At 36.8% G+C, this 12,508-nt stretch overlaps 1 protein-coding gene across 2 annotated transcripts in view; it reads right to left on the bottom strand.

Annotated features, from left to right (window-relative positions):
• Nucleotides 1-12,508, bottom strand: part of PPP3CA (protein phosphatase 3 catalytic subunit alpha) — a 311,141-nt gene that overhangs the window by 70,677 nt on the left and 227,956 nt on the right. For both annotated transcript variants that reach the window (XM_070392095.1, XM_070392101.1), the window contains exons 3-5: nucleotides 11,723-11,847; nucleotides 2,062-2,173; nucleotides 886-1,031 (exon numbers count right to left, since the gene is read on the bottom strand). In XM_070392095.1, the coding sequence (XP_070248196.1) occupies nucleotides 886-1,031; nucleotides 2,062-2,173; nucleotides 11,723-11,847 (383 nt within the window). The remainder of the gene's footprint in view (nucleotides 1-885; nucleotides 1,032-2,061; nucleotides 2,174-11,722; nucleotides 11,848-12,508) is intronic.

The raw sequence follows: 12,508 nt of genomic DNA, 5'->3' as shown, positions 1-12,508 counted from the left end.
ACAAACACATAAAGCGGAAAACTAAGGTTTTATATAATGTACTTTTGTTTGATTTTTTTAAAAATAAAAATCAGGCATTTTCTTTCTAATAGAAAAGTAAATAAACTATTATTTTCACACTTGAAGACTTCAACCTTCATAACAGTAGAATTTGAAAGTTTTTCTTCTGTAAATATAGTTTTTCTTTAAAACCAATGAACTTTTAAAAGAATACTGAGCATAATCAAAGAAATAAAAGACTGCCTCTTCCACTAGATAAAATTATCCCATATTATTGCCTTTTCTCATATGAGACATACTTCCACATTCAAACTAACTCATCTTTTTGTTGCTTAAAATAACAGGGACAGCCAATGTTAAATTAAGTAGAAAATGGCTCTTTAAAAAAATCGACTGTTTTACCTAGACCCTCAATGCAATCAATAGAATATTCTCATTGGCTTTGTTAAAGTTTTAAGCTGTAACAGATAAATTGAAAAAAAGTAATAATGTGAACATACTTTAAAGGTCGAGTTGTGATATTTCCCCCAAGAGGAAAGCAACGTTTTGTAACGATAATATACCATGAATACACAATGGGTTCTGTTGGAAGCAAACCAAAAGGAAATGAAAGATGTATTTTTTTTTTTTTTAGGAATAAAATATTTTACATTTCTAACAACATGTCAAAAGGTAGGATGAGGTTTTAGAGATGAAAACTCTTCTAAATGTAAATGTATCTTTCTTTCTAGAAAAAAAATTTAATACACAAAAAGAGATTCATGACCACCTTTAATCATTTTAGTTCAAAAGGATAAAGTTAGTGATAAAGGCAGGGAGATCAATGCCTTCTCCTTATTACTGAAGCACAGAGAAAGATCAGACTTGGAAAATAACAGAACTTACTTTTCTGATATCGTCTAAAGTGTTAATCTCTGGAGACAGACCGCCGTGTACACACAGGAACTGCTGGTTCATCAGAGCAGCCAGGGGCAGGCAGTCAAAGGCATCCATACAGGCATCGTAGACGCGTTCTGAATACTTTATTTTACCTTTAAAAAGATGATTTTAAAAAATATTTACTCTCATGATTTCATAGCTAGAATCATTACATTGAAACAGTTTTTTTTTTTTTAATGTTTTCTTGCCAGAGTCATATTCGCACATATCTACACACTGCAAAGTTCCAAAACATGATTAAATCAGACTTTTTAAGGAGTTATATGTAAACCTTTTAATCTATTTTTTGTTGTTGTTGTTGTTCATCCATGTTTTTCAGTTTTTAGTTACTTTTTGTAGAGCAGAGGAGAGAAATTTTGTATATGTCCTTGCTATTTATCTGCAGATATATCTCAAAATAAGTATATACAATCAGGAGACCAATAGAAAGATGACTGTAAAGCTGGCTGGTTTTCCTTAATGGTTTTAGAGAAAACCAGAGGGCAAGAAATTCTCTAAAGTTGTTTCTGCACACTGACTGGTATCTAATGTTTGGAGAGAAGTCACTATGCTCCACTGACTATAGAACTAAATAACAGAGACAATTTTAAGTTTCACTGGACAATGGGGAAAACTGAGAGGAGGACTTTATAAAATGCATATGGGGTCCCTGTCACTCCTAGCATCTGTGTCTAAAGGAGAAAGTCATCTTTAATCCTATAAAATCCACTGGAAGCTAGTAAATGTGCGGCATCCAAAAACAGGGGCACAAGGTTGAATCTCCCTCCATTTGCTTTTCTGGAGTTAGTTGAGATTGAAGAATAGGATTATTATCTCAAATAGTAGCATTCTGGCTGGTTTTTAAAAGATAAATCAATCACTGTTTCTTATGATAAATTGCATCAAATATTAATTCAAAGTTTTAGATCACTTTATAGATAATTATAATTAAAAAGAAATTCTACATTCACTTAACTATCCATGCTTAGAGACAAATATGGAATGGCACAAAATAGTGTGTTTTTTAAAAATTTGTTTACTTTGAAGCAATAGATCATATATTGAAATGTGCACTTAGTATGAATTCAAATGATTATTTAGCACTTATGGTGTGAAAGGAAAAGAGACTTGAAATATACTTACATTCTTGTTTAAATGTGAAATATTCTGTTAGATGTCTACATTCATGATTTCCACGAAGTAAAAACAGTGTTTTGGGGTAAAGAATTTTCAATGCCCACAAATACAGCACACACTGAGAAAAAAAATAAGAATATAAAAATATATATTGCATCATTATATTTGAGCATCCCATTGCTGACATCAATCAAATGAGCTACTGTGACCAAAAGTCCCCAAAAGGCTAGATCTCATTAAGGAGGACACTGAAAATCAAGCAGAAAACATTCCTTCCGTATAAAGCCAAGGTTTATGTATACTAAAATGTATACAAACACTGAGCATCTATGTAGCACGAGAAAACTATGGACTGCACAAAGTCTTTTAGAAAGCCTGAATGAAAACATACTAAAAATGACAATATGCTGATGTAAAAGTATGACAAGAAATGTGATTAGCAATCAATGAATGAAATAAAGACACCTCTCTATAAAGCTAATTACTATTTTTTTAAAAAATCAGGCACAGCCCTGGCTGGTGTGGCTCAGTTGGTTAAGCAGTATCCTGTGGCCTGGGGACTGACAGTTTGATTCCCAGTCAAGGCACATGCCTGGGTTGTGTGCTTGATCCCTGCTAGGGAATATGTGGGGGACAGCTGATCTATGTTGTGCTCTCACATTGATGTTTCTCTCTCTCCCACTCTCCCTTCTGTCTCCAAAAAATTAATAAAAAATCTTTAAAAAAATTAAAGAACTGGTAGTTTTAAAAAAATCAGGTAAAAATGGAAAAACTGGAAAAGAAAGGCAAAACCAAATTCAGAAGCAAACACTGACAAGCTCAGGCTGACTTGAATAGTGTCTATATTTTCCTTATGTTCCCTTTTTTACCTCCATTACCTTGTCATTTATTTCAGTGCCATTGGTATATTAAGCCTTAAGTGCTTTTATATGTAAAAATAATTAAACTAAAGGTCAGGGACTGTCACTATAAATGTTGCCAATAGCTAGGGGAAACATTTCATATACTACCTTATGATGTGCAAATTTAGTTACTTGGGTATTTCAGTTTGTGTGAAAATGAGGGCCAAACTATGAAATAACTGGATTTGGAGTAAACCTACATTGACACTGTCTTCCTAGTGTGTGCATTAAAATAACTGGATACTCAAATAATAACATCAATTTCATTATCCTCGACGAACATTCATTAAGAACCCACAGGGAACAGAAAACCACTCTTAGAAAACAAGTATGCTGTTTTATCCTCACTAGGTTTAAGTTTTAAAAGTGAAGCTAAGAATATATAGAAAGAACCACAAACATATTGAGTCAAGTCTGATTCTGGTTACTAAAATCTGAAACTGAAAAACATAATATTTACATTTTAATAAAGAGCTTTCCAACATACAGTAAATATGCTAGATAATGCCCACAGGAAAAAGCTACCAGCTATTCATTTGTTGTGCTACCTGTGAAGAATAACCATGTCTGACACTTTATCAAATGAGTGGAAATAACTATGTTTGAATATACAAACCAAGTTTTGGAGAAAATACTAATTATCAGAAAAAGTATGTATTATTGTGCTTTTCAAGCAAGATATTATCTCCAAGTATGTAATTGTGACTAAAGTAAACAAAAATAGGGGGTTGACATCAAATTATAAATACACATTTATGTATATATACAGATACATATATATTTAATTTTCTAATTACCCTTTCCTGACTATAGTTATTAGCTAAAGTTCATGTGAAAAATGATATTACTATTTCTGAGAAGTTGACCAAGTGGCTTATCCAGGTGATCTTTAAAGCATCATGATCTGCTGACATGTGTAAAAGTTCCCTGTTATCTCAGTGGGTAGTACTGTGGTCCAGTGCATCTCAGATTACTGTGTGTCAGGTTTTATAGGTGCACTTACATCTATATATATAAAAATCCAGCAACCAGAATGCCTTAACGACCAGAAAGATCAGTCGCTATGACGCCCACTGCAGCCAGTGAACTGACCCGATTGGGGGGGTAGGGCTGGCCGGCCAACCTCTTGTGGCCCCTCCCCCCAGCTGGCCCAGTCCTGATCAGGCCCCAATTGGGGTGGGCCAGCCGGCCAACCTCCTGCTGTCTCCTCCTCCCGACAGGCCCAGCCCCGATCTGCCCCAGTCCAGCCAGCCTCACCCCACCCATGCATGAATTCATGCACTGGGTCTCTAGTGTTTTCATAAAAAGAGTTTGTCTTACTCAAGCTCATCTCACATTTCAGAGAAGATATTTATAAACCATTATCAGTGTCAATAAGAGAGCTATTTCCAATTTAAAATTTATAAGGTTGTACCATATATATATATATATATATTCTCCCAAATTGGTTTTAACTTTTCATATCTAATTTTTTAATAGAAATGGTCATGTAAAGTCTTTAAAAATTATGTTTACTTGTTGAAATTGCTACATTTAATGTATGCTGTTTCTATATTGAGAGAAAGAATATATGTGTTGGCTATACCGTCCCTACTTTTTAGAAAGGTTTTCTTTAACTTTAACTAGAGGCCTGGTGCATGAATTTGTGCACATGTGCAGTCCCTCTGGGTGGCCAGCAGGGATCGGGCCAAAACCCTCAGCCCAACACCGCCTGCAGCTCCTACCTGTCACTCCTGCTCATCCCGGCCCCACTGTGCCTGCCATGGGCTCGTGCCTAATTAGTCCTGCATCTGGCGCCCTCCCAAGGGGAGAGTGGCCTGTGGGATAGGGCTGAAACAGGCTCTCCAACATCCCCTGAGGGGTCTTGAATTGTGAGAGGGCGCAGGCCCCCAGAGAAAGCACAGGCCAGGCTGAGGGACCCCACCGGTGCACAATTGGGCCAGGGAGGGACCACGGGAGGGCTCCAGGGAGTGTCTGGCCCATCTTGCTTAGTCTCGATCAGCCGGACCCCAGCAGCAAGCAAACCTACTGATCAGAATATCTGCCCCTTGGTGGTCAGTGCTCATCACAGTGACTGGTTGACCAGTTGACTATCTGCCCCCTGGTGGTCAGTGCACATCATAGCAAGCAGTTGAGCAGCCTTGGCATATCATTAGCTTATTATGCTTTGATTGGTTGTTCTGCCGTTCAGTCTATTTGCATATTACCCTTTTATTATATAGGATTTTTACTAAGTAGAATATACACAATGAAGTGCACATATTTTTTATGTACAATATGTATACTCCCATTAAACTACTACCCAAGTTCAGTTACATTTCAGCATACAGAAGGCTCCCTTGTGCTCTCCCCCACCCCCATCAATATTCTTTTGGAAATGTAACCACAATACTGAAATATTTAGGTTAGTTTTTGCCAGTAATCACTTATTTTACAGCAAAGCTATTATCTCTCCAACTAAAATCTAAAATGAAACTTTTAACCCCACTCAAATATTACTAGAGGAATCAATCACCTTCTAGGTCCTATATTTTCTTTTTTTGCCATCTGGGACAGATCCTATTTTGACATTAGCAAGTGGCTTTATAACCTCTATTCTTAATTACTGTACCTCTTCTATAACTGAAACCTCAAAGAGTGATACAGAAATAGTCTATGATATTCTATCATACTTGTTTACTTTGAAAATGATTCAATACACAGTGACTGTCCCTTATTATTTCATGGATGTGAAGCACCTAGTATATAATAGGAGTTTAGGAAATATTAGCTCCTTTTTCTGTAACTGTGTGAATGAGAAGAAAGATAGGAACACAGAGAGCAGGGAGGTGAGAGGGAGGAAAGGAAGAAAAAATACAGATGGGGAGGAAGTAAAAAGGAAGGAAGGAAGGAAGGAAGGAAGGAAGGAAGGAAGGAAGGAAGGAAGGAAGGGAGGGAGGGAGATGGAAGGAAGGAGAAAGAAAGAAAGAGAGAAAGAGAGAGAGAGAGAGAGAGAGAGAGAGAGAGAGAGAGAGAGAAAGAAAGGGAAAGAAAGAAAGAAAGAAAGAAAGAAAGAAAGAAAGAAAGAAAGAAAGAAAGAAAGAAAGAAAGAAAGAAAGAAAGAAGAGAGAAAGGCAATTTCCAAATTCTTGGCTCAAAATACCCTAAAAATAAGAATCCTGTTTTCACATTTTATTTCCTTCTCCCCTGTGGCAAGAATAAAATATCTTCCCAAACACTGAATAAAACCACAAATGCAGCCAACATGGAAGAAGTGGCATGGCAAATGAAAGGGCAGGGTGGATTGGAGAGTGGAGCCCTGCCAGCCTTCACCCTCAACATCTGGTGGGAGAGGTCTGCCAAGCACAACACTGCCTTGCTGGCAACTATTTTGCCTTCTAAAGTTCTAACATTCTGGAGAGCCAAAGCTCTTAAACAAAATCATAACCTGATATTATTTTTAAAAAGGAAGGTCTCTTATAAAAAATTATCACAATCAATAAGCAATGAAATACAAATCAGCTAAATAATTGGGTATATTCATCTATGTGGTATCAGATGGCTAATGAGTAAAATTGTCACTGAATTAAATGGTGAAGGTGAAGATAGGCAAGTTACTTAGGCCCTTTTGCAAGGTGAGATGTAAATTAGCTGCACTAATCACTTTCAAATGGACCCTGACTGTCTTTCCAGTCTTACTCTACACAATTAAACAAATATTTACAACTTCAAATTAGCTTGGGTTACTCAACAGAGAGACTGAGCATTCTCTACCTTTTTATCAATTTTCATCATAAAGACAGCCTTCTTCTATTTATCTGTCTTCCTCTATGAAGCAACACTCAGGATATCATTTTCTTTATTAGTTTAATTGGTTCTTTGATAATAGCAGTGCCGTAATTTACTTTGTAATTCATGCCTCTTAATGATATGTATTCTTGAAAACTCACCCAGGGGAGTAAAGAAGAATGTAAAAGAGGAAGCAAGCAAGTAAGAAATATGTATACAGCTCCAAATATATATCAATCAGCTCTCTAAAATACCTACTGTGCAGTGACACACTACAATAAAAAAGGCCATCTCTCACTCATAAGACAGCCAGGTGAAGGATGTGCACTGGTTGGGAAAAGATCTAAATTCCTGCAATGTCAAATGCAGCCCCTCCAACACATCATTCACTGGGTTTGACGAGCACTCAGAGGAGCAGCCCTGTGCTATACAGATAGTCGGCTGCAAGGACACAGCCAGACACTGTCTTCCTTGTGTCTGTGGCATCCCTCTACCACCTAACACTGCTTGCTGTATCGCTCGCTTGTTATTCTCGGCAGAAGCATGGAACATTGCTGAGGTTCTCTCTCGTCTATGGATTTACAGCGAATAAACACAACTCTTTGTGCTTAAACGTGTTTGAGGCCTGGGCTGAGATCTGGATGTAAGTACAGCAGGGGCGGGGGTGAGGAGGGGGTGGCTTGCTGCTAAGCTCATGGCAGTGCCAGGCACAATGGCTGGAAAGGGAGCCTGGGGAAGTGAATAGAAGGAAACAGCTGTGCTTGCCTCTGTTTGAAATTCTGTCTTTCCCTGCCTTCTCAGAGAAACACACTCAGACGTGGACCTATATATATATACATACACATATGCTTGATCAAAGACGTTAGGTAGCATAATGCAATCATCAGAAAGAGGATGGTATTTGGCGTGAGACAAATTATTACCCTAAACAAAATGACCTCTTTCATCACTACTCAAAAGCTTGCTTGTTGTACTTGGGCTAACTTTGTGGGGAATGGTTTCTGATCTTGGCAAGAAGAGAAGATGCGGGGAGAGGCAGGGAGTGAGTACATAAAATGAGCTCTATGTACTGCCCAGAGCACATTACCTGGTGCCTGTAAAACCACCCGGCAGAGACTGTATGAAATCCGAACCCACTCTTCAAAGCCGATTTGGTAAAAATTAAACTTAAGTGCTCTTCTTTGCCCAGAGGAGAGCCAAAGGAGGATACCTGCAGCGGTGCCCTGAATTATTCAGATGAATGAAGAACCTTTTGAAGCCTGTTAGGGTAGTGCAGGCTGAAAAACTGAGCTCTTATTTTAGGATTTTTCTTAAACCAACAGCATTGTACTCAAAAGAGAATATTTTATAGTGCATGCTGTAACCTTCAGAATACATCAGTGGGGAGAGGCTGTGTGAGTGTATTTGTACATTCGTAAGTGAATGTGAGAGTGTACATCCGTTTCTGCATTCCTGAGGTATCCATTTTTTTCCTGTGGTTCTTTTAGTGAAGACATGGCCAAGGTATGGGGTGCAGCGGCAAGAGCACAGACTTTGAATCCCAGCACTGCCATTTACTATGTGCGTGACTCTCCCTGCGCCTAGGTTTCTGCACACATGAAAGGAAGACATTTACGTGTTCTGTGCAAAGCTGTACGGGAAAAATGAAATCATTTATACCTCCCAAACAATAGCATTTATCGCATGCAAACAATGTCAGTTTCCTTAATCCACAATAAAAAACCCCGAAGTATTCTCTGTAAGTATATTTTATATGAATGTCTGTTCTATTTTAAACATGAAAATATCACTGAGAAATCCCAAAGTCCCTCAAAGGTCAGAGTTTAATCAAAATGGATCATTTTTACATGTAAGACTATATCACATTTTTGTCACTTCTGTATGCATGTGGCAAGTCCCGAGGACTGTACTCTCAGATTCTGGGAATTTAATTAAAGAGCTCTTTTTGATGATGGGGACTCTGATATATGCATCTCAGAACTTTTAAATGTCCTGTGATGCCTACATTTGATGTCACCAACATTTGGTTTCATTCTTTGATCCTCTGCTTGAATTTAAAAGGTGCATATTACACAAAATATCTCAACTTCCATAGTTCAAATATATAGATTAATTTACACTAAAAAAAATCTGCGGAGAAACACATTAGTAATTACTGCTTCTAAACATCTGTCCTTTAAAAAAACAAGTTTTAAAAAGCTCTAATTAGGGCAAGTTTAGAAAATTTCAAATGGTTTGAGGCTATAGATTCAGAAACTCAAACTCTTCAAGAAAAAAGGTAAATAAAAACCCGCAGGTTAAGAAATGTAATTCAAAACTGGAATAGATGAGACATAAAGTCCATCTATGCCATATGATTTAGCACTTTATCTTATTAGCAAATTAATAAGAAAAGGTGCTATTGTCTTTTATTAGGTAAAAAAAGATGAATTAAATTGTTAAAAATAATAAATATAATTTAAAAATGTCCACTATCACACTCCATCAGTTGGCTAATAAAAAGAATAACTCCCAATGGGATAGTCTTGGTCATCCCTTGCTTAAAAGGTGAGCTTCCAGGAAATGAGAATCCCGATTTTATTCATCCTCAGAACCGTTCATAGGAGCATATAAATATTAGATAAATCAGATGAATTTTAGAGTTACCAAAATAATTTTTAAAAATATCCACCCAACCCTAATTTAAGGAAAGTAGCAGAAACTCTACCTCCCATTGCTGTTTTCTGTCTCTATAGTCTTTCTCAAATCTGGCTACACAGTGAAATCACCTTTGGCATATCAACAAACCTGACCCAAATTGAAGTAATTGTGCCATTTCTGGGAAACAAACCTCTTTAAATGAGAGAACATACCCTTCTCTTTCCTCTGTTCCTTCTAGCTGAATGTAACATGGGGACATGATGGCTTAAGGTGGGGTAGCAGCAGTCTTGGGCTACGAATTTGACTTTGGAATGAGACCATGCACATCAGAGCAACAAGGCAGAAAGAGTCTGGGCCCTGGCACTATGCATGTCACACCAGCCCACCTGTGAACTTTTACTGGAGAGAGAAATAAAGTTCTATCCTGTTCAGACTACCATTATGCAGGTTCCACCCCCCTCCCTCCTTACTCTTGGCACATACTAGTCCTAGACAGAAAGGTCTTAAAATGTACTCAATCACTCTTTCCTGCTAAGTGGGTCAAGTGAACACCTGAACGAAGTCTATGAGGTCTAATAATTTCTTCTTCTATCCTTTTCTCACTTTGATTTCCCTCCTAGGCAACTCGTACTTGTTCTTTGACTCAGTCTTCTCCAGCCATGTGTGCCCTCTCAATATTCTCCCACTTTTCTATATTCCAATGGCAATTATTTTCTGTACCTCCTTTATCACAAGATTTTAATAATCAGTTCAAATAATAATTGAATCCTAGATGACCACTAGTTCTGGCTTTTGATTCTATAGAGCTTTTTTTAAAAAAAGTTATATTTTACAACATAAATTTAGTTTTCTAGGGAGCAAGGATATATATGTCTTCATAGTCCCTACAGTCCAGATCATACATTGTATGTACTTGATAATACATATTTTCCAAAAGGAAGAAATTCTAAAAATGTACTTTCTCCATTTGGACTTATGTATCAACACCACCTCTCCTTTCATTATTATTAATAAATATGTCATCCTTAAATAAAGAAATGATTAATATATTGGTGGAAATATGTATATGTATATTTAGTCAATGAGTTGAGGTGAATTGAGTAACCAAAAAATATAGTATGGTGGTTTTAAAAACAAAATCTGTTTAAGAGTGACATGTTTTTAAATATTAAATATTCCTATAGTAAATAAATTATTATGAAAATTTAAAAACCTAGAGTTTCTTTTATATGACTATTATAAATACCTGATGTTGATGTGAGACTTAAGGAAATTTTAACTGGGTCTTTAATTAAGAAAAATAGTTTTTCTTTTTAATGCTTTTTTCCTAGAACACTTATAATGTCAGCTACTACATCATAAACTGTTTCTTTCAAATGTATTCCTATTAAACCATTTCTTTCAATAAATTTTAATGAGCCCTTTCTATGTATGACACCATGTTAAGCACCAGGAAAAACAAACATGTGAATAAAACAAGATGCTTGCCTTTATTTTGAACATAATTTCTACTAGAAGCAGATGGGAGGCTGAGCAAGATCCTCTACTCAAAGGTTATCTGTTGTGTTTTAATTAATGAGTTTAACAAATTACCCTGGTCAGATGGCAGGTGTCAAAAGACAAAGCCCAGCACCTATAAGCGTACTCACACATATTCATACACACAAATGCAGACACAGAGGCTCACTCAACTACTGATTTACAAAAATAGCTTGTTGTTTCATAATTATAAAGCATCCATGCAAGCACATTCCTGGATATTTAGTCAACATTGATTAGTTCTCTAACAGAAAACAGAATTATGTAATGTAAATCTGATGTAACTTTTGAAAAGTTGCAAATATATAAAAGATACAAAAGGCAAAATCTTACTTTTAGCCATTTCCTTGGCATCTCATACATTAAAAAACATATGGGATATAATGATCAACATAATTTGATGAACAAGAATAGATCCAGAGACAAATAGTGGGGTGGGGGGTGGTTAGACAGCAACTAAAGGACTTGTATGCATGCATATTAGCGTAACCAATGGACACAGACACTGGGCTGGTGGGGTCTTGCCCAGGGTGGGAATGGCTTCGGGGGGCGGGGGGGGGGGGGGGGCGGGGCGGCGAAGGAGTCAAGTGGGGAAAAAGGAGACATATGTAAAACTTTAGACAATAAATAAATTAAAAAAAACATATGGGAATCAATTGAAAACAGGAGATGTAATATCCTAAGAATTAAGTATATTAGAATTCATTGTTATAGACTAGGGATTTCCTTAAGGCAATGGTATTTACCACTTTTACTTTACTAAGATACTGTTGATCCATTACTGACTGAGCAGCTAAAAAGAAATGATGTGGACTTACTTCAATGCTGAAGTACCCTCTGTCAACATAGTCCCCTAAGAAGAGGTAGCGAGTGTTGGCAGGAGATCCCCCCACTTCAAAGAGCTTCATCAAGTCGAAGAATTGTCCATGGATGTCCCCACAAACTGAAATAAATAAATAAATAAATAAATAAATTCATTTTATGGCCACATTATGTTAAGACTCTGAATTAGATAATAAAATTATAAAATTTTAAAGCCAGAAGGAATTCAGAGATCATCTTAGACAAAAGATTATTTTGTAAAACAGGAAAATGAGAGAGAGATTCCAAAGTTAATTAGTAGCAGAATTGACTCTAGCATCCAGGTCTATGAATTCACAGATTTGCTGGAAAAATAAGGATAAAAATAACAATAATGGCTATTATTCTGCATTTAATAATTCTACAGAAGACACTGTGCTAAAAAATTTATACACATTTTCTAATGTAATACTAACAATGTTGTGGAATATACATTTCCTTTTGCAGGTAAGGGGTGAGGCAAAGGTTCAGGAATTTGACATAATTTATACACAACTGCACTCTGAATGTATAACTACTACATGTTACTATCTCCTGAAGAAAAAGAAATGTTGGTATGTATCATAAAATCTGTAGTTCATAAAATCTAAAATGCCATTAATTATAGAACACACTAGAGGCCTGGTGCATGAAATTCGTGCACTCAGAGGGGTCCCTCAGCCCAGCCTACACCCTCTTGCAGTCTTGGAGCTGAGAAGGAGCAGGCCTAAGCCATCAGTCAGACATCCTTAGTGCTGTGGTGG

This window comes from Myotis yumanensis, unplaced genomic scaffold (genome assembly GCF_028538775.1).
Source record: "Myotis yumanensis isolate MYYU_CA2020_CCGP unplaced genomic scaffold, mMyoYum1.0.hap1 SCAF_1, whole genome shotgun sequence".
Taxonomy (NCBI): Eukaryota; Metazoa; Chordata; class Mammalia; order Chiroptera; family Vespertilionidae; genus Myotis; species Myotis yumanensis.
Note: the sequence above shows the minus strand (reverse complement) of the source record. Positions and strands in the feature narration are given on the sequence as shown.